Genomic DNA, 3,134 nt, shown 5'->3' with positions numbered 1-3,134 from the left:
AAAGCATACAAACTCAACTAACAGACTTTAACAAAAGCATTAACAGCTGTTAACTAATAACCGATAGTAGCTGAAACTCTTATTCCTAACATATGATGATTAAGTTGTATTCATAGACATATGATTTATAGAAAATGACCATATTTAGGATAAGTTTAGATAGACAATTGGGTACATGTGGTGTGCTTAGCTTTTTAATCATATGTTATAGTATCACCACAATATTTAATCTCATCGTCACCATAATTTTACATTAACCATAAGTAAATACACCATCCATTCAAATCTATTTTTAATTAACAAAATTTAAAGGAGTAGAAAAATCTCAAAAAGATGTTATTGCTTATTAAGAATTTGGGAGATAGAGGAAAAGATAGTGTCCCGTGAACGGCGTGGAACTTGAGTGTTTCACGCAAATAGTAGGGTAAGGAGAAATTTCCCAAGGGATATCATGACTCCTAATATCCAATCATGTTAGATCTACCTTTAGTTTGATAAGTTCAAAGTCATCCTTTAATTAGGCCCAAAATTATATTATTTGGGTAAAAGTGCTTGCTTTGATAAAAGCTAAAGGAAGAGAGTAAGAAAGCAAAAAAACACAAGGCCTTGACCCTGTAATGTACTGTGTAGGGGCAGCTTTATTTTAAAATTTTGATTTTTGTCTTAACTACGCCTGAGTTCACGTGACAAGTTGTTCCCTCCCCCCAAAGACTCCAACAACCCAGGCAATTCATAGCTTAGGGACTAGAAACCAGATTCCCCTTTGAGTACTGATGACCCCTCTCACTTGCAACTGCAATTGCAAACTCTGCCCTTCTCCCATTTTCCCTTGATGCCTTCACCTTCACCACCATCCATCTCCTTACTATTATTAACCACCATCTTCTTCATCTCCTTTGAGTGGGTGGTGACAGAAGCAGCCACTCTACCTCATCATCCATGTTCCTCTACATCCCCATGCCCACCTTTCACTTCACCACCCCCTTTCCCTTTCTCTTTCTCTGCTGGGTGTGGTCACCCTTCTTTCCCCATCAATTGCTCCACTCCTTCCTCCACCATCTCCATTAACAACCTCTCTTTTTCTTTACTCTACTTCGATCCCAACTCCACTTCCCTCACTCTCTCTCCTTTGCCCCCTACTACCACTTCCCCTTGCTCTTCTTTCAATTTCCTTCACATCAATCTCTCTGGTTCCCCTTTTCGAATCTCCGATGCTTCTTGCTCTAGATTATCCATCCTCCGTTCTTGTTCCCCTTCAAATCTCTCTAACTGCGACCAATGTGCCTGGGAATGTGGCATCATCAAACACCCACTCAAACTCTTCCCTGACTGCGGACCAACCCGCCAACTTCCTGAGCAAGGCTGCCAACCTGATGTCCTGGGTTACCTCCAAAATTTCTTCTTTAAAATGGGTTTTCAAGTTGAATGGGACGAAGCTCAAGACTCTTACTTCTCTAGCTGCCGAGACTGTAAATTGAAGAACGGCATTTGCGGCTTCAATTCCTCCGACCCAAACAAACCGTTCCTTTGTTTCCAAGCCAAAGCCACCATTTCCCCTACTTTGATTCACGTAGATCACACTCATAGAATCGCAATCTTATCCTCTGTCCTCACATTAACTTGCATTTTCCTTATTTTTTCAGTAACCTTTGTTTTTTTCCGATCAAAGAAATTCAAATCTCAATCCGTAGAAGACCCCACTGCTTTGTTCCTGCGGCGTCACCGTTCTGCCAGTCTCCTCCCTCCCGTTTTCACCTACGAAGAACTCGAATCTTCCACCAATAAATTCGACCCAGAACGCAAAATCGGTGACGGCGGCTTTGGGTCAGTCTACTTGGGCCAACTCCACGACAACCGGATAGTAGCAGTTAAATACCTTCACAAAAACAACCAGTCAGGCAACGCTTTATCATCCAAATTTTTCTGCAACGAAATTTTGATTCTTTCGTCAATAAATCACCCAAATCTCGTTAAACTTCACGGTTATTGCAGCGACCCCAGAGGGTTACTTTTGGTTTACGACTATGTTCCTAATGGGACCCTAGCCGACCACCTTCACGGCCGTCCAAAACCCTCACTTAGTTGGCCAGTGAGGCTCGAAATCGCTTTGCAAACGGCTCTAGCTATTGAGTACTTGCATTTCTCTGTGGTGCCACCCATTGTTCATCGAGATGTTACGACATCAAATATTTTCGTCGAAAAAGATATGAGGATTAAAGTTGGTGATTTTGGGCTATCCAGGCTTTTGGCTTTCCCTGAAAACTCGTCTTTGAAATCGGAATTTGTTTGGACCGGGCCTCAGGGAACACCCGGGTATTTGGATCCGGATTACCACCGGTCGTTCCGGCTAACAGAGAAAAGCGACGTTTACAGCTTCGGCGTCGTGTTACTAGAGTTGATTTCCGGGCTGAAAGCGGTGGATCAGAGGAGGGAGAAAAGGGAAATGGCGCTGGCAGATTTGGTGGTTTCGAAGATCCAGATGGGTTTGTTGCACCAGGTGGTAGACCCGGCTTTGATCCTCGATGGGCAGCCGATGGACGGCGTGGAGGCAGTGGCGGAACTGGCGTTCCGGTGTGTGGCGGCTGATAAGGATGATAGACCGGATGCTAGAGAGATCGTGGGGGAACTCAAACGGATCAAGAACCGTACACGTGTGCTGAGATTGTCGTATTCGAATGGAAGCAATGGTGAGGTGGCAAAGGATGATAATATAGGGATGTTTGACGTCACGTGGGATTAGGGGACCATGTGCACATGTGGGGTTTTGACCAGACAATGAGTCAGAAATGTTTACTCAATTTTGCTTTCTTGAACTGTAGGTTTACAGTTCTTTTTAATTACTCTCCATCGGTAAATTACTAAATTTTGGCAATGTACCATTTTCAATTTTTTATTTTATTTTTTAATCATTCAATTTTTATTAATTTTATAAAATTATTAAAACTTTTATAAACAAATATTTTAGCCACGAGTAGATCTGGGTTTTTTTTAGTAATAAAATTACTTTTTTAAGGTTTACATATTCTATTCAATTCGGGGTCCGACCTGATATAAGACGAGGGAGGGGCTCCTTCTTCGGTTTCCATTTTAGGACCTCCATTGATTCATTGTATTAATAATTCTAAATATAAAAA

General features: G+C 42.0%; 1 protein-coding gene across 1 annotated transcript; it reads left to right on the top strand.

Annotated features, from left to right (window-relative positions):
* Positions 1–598: 598 nt before the first annotated feature.
* LOC105794731 (LEAF RUST 10 DISEASE-RESISTANCE LOCUS RECEPTOR-LIKE PROTEIN KINASE-like 1.5) lies at positions 599–2,914 on the top strand. The gene has a single exon (XM_012624034.2). The coding sequence runs from the start codon at positions 833–835 to the stop codon at positions 2,738–2,740; it is 1,908 nt and encodes a 635-aa protein (XP_012479488.1). The 5' UTR covers positions 599–832; the 3' UTR covers positions 2,741–2,914.
* The last annotated feature ends 220 nt before the right edge of the window (positions 2,915–3,134 follow it).

Source organism: Gossypium raimondii, chromosome 3, assembly GCF_025698545.1.
Source record: "Gossypium raimondii isolate GPD5lz chromosome 3, ASM2569854v1, whole genome shotgun sequence".
In the NCBI taxonomy this organism is placed as follows: domain Eukaryota; kingdom Viridiplantae; phylum Streptophyta; class Magnoliopsida; order Malvales; family Malvaceae; genus Gossypium; species Gossypium raimondii.
The sequence above is the reverse complement of the archived record's forward strand: the minus strand, read 5'-3'. Positions and strand labels throughout refer to the sequence as shown.

Excerpts from the sequence above, each read along its gene's own strand:
- LOC105794731 (XM_012624034.2), top strand. The coding sequence starts at position 833 with ATGCCTTCACCTTCACCACCATCCATCTCCTTACTATTATTAACCACC.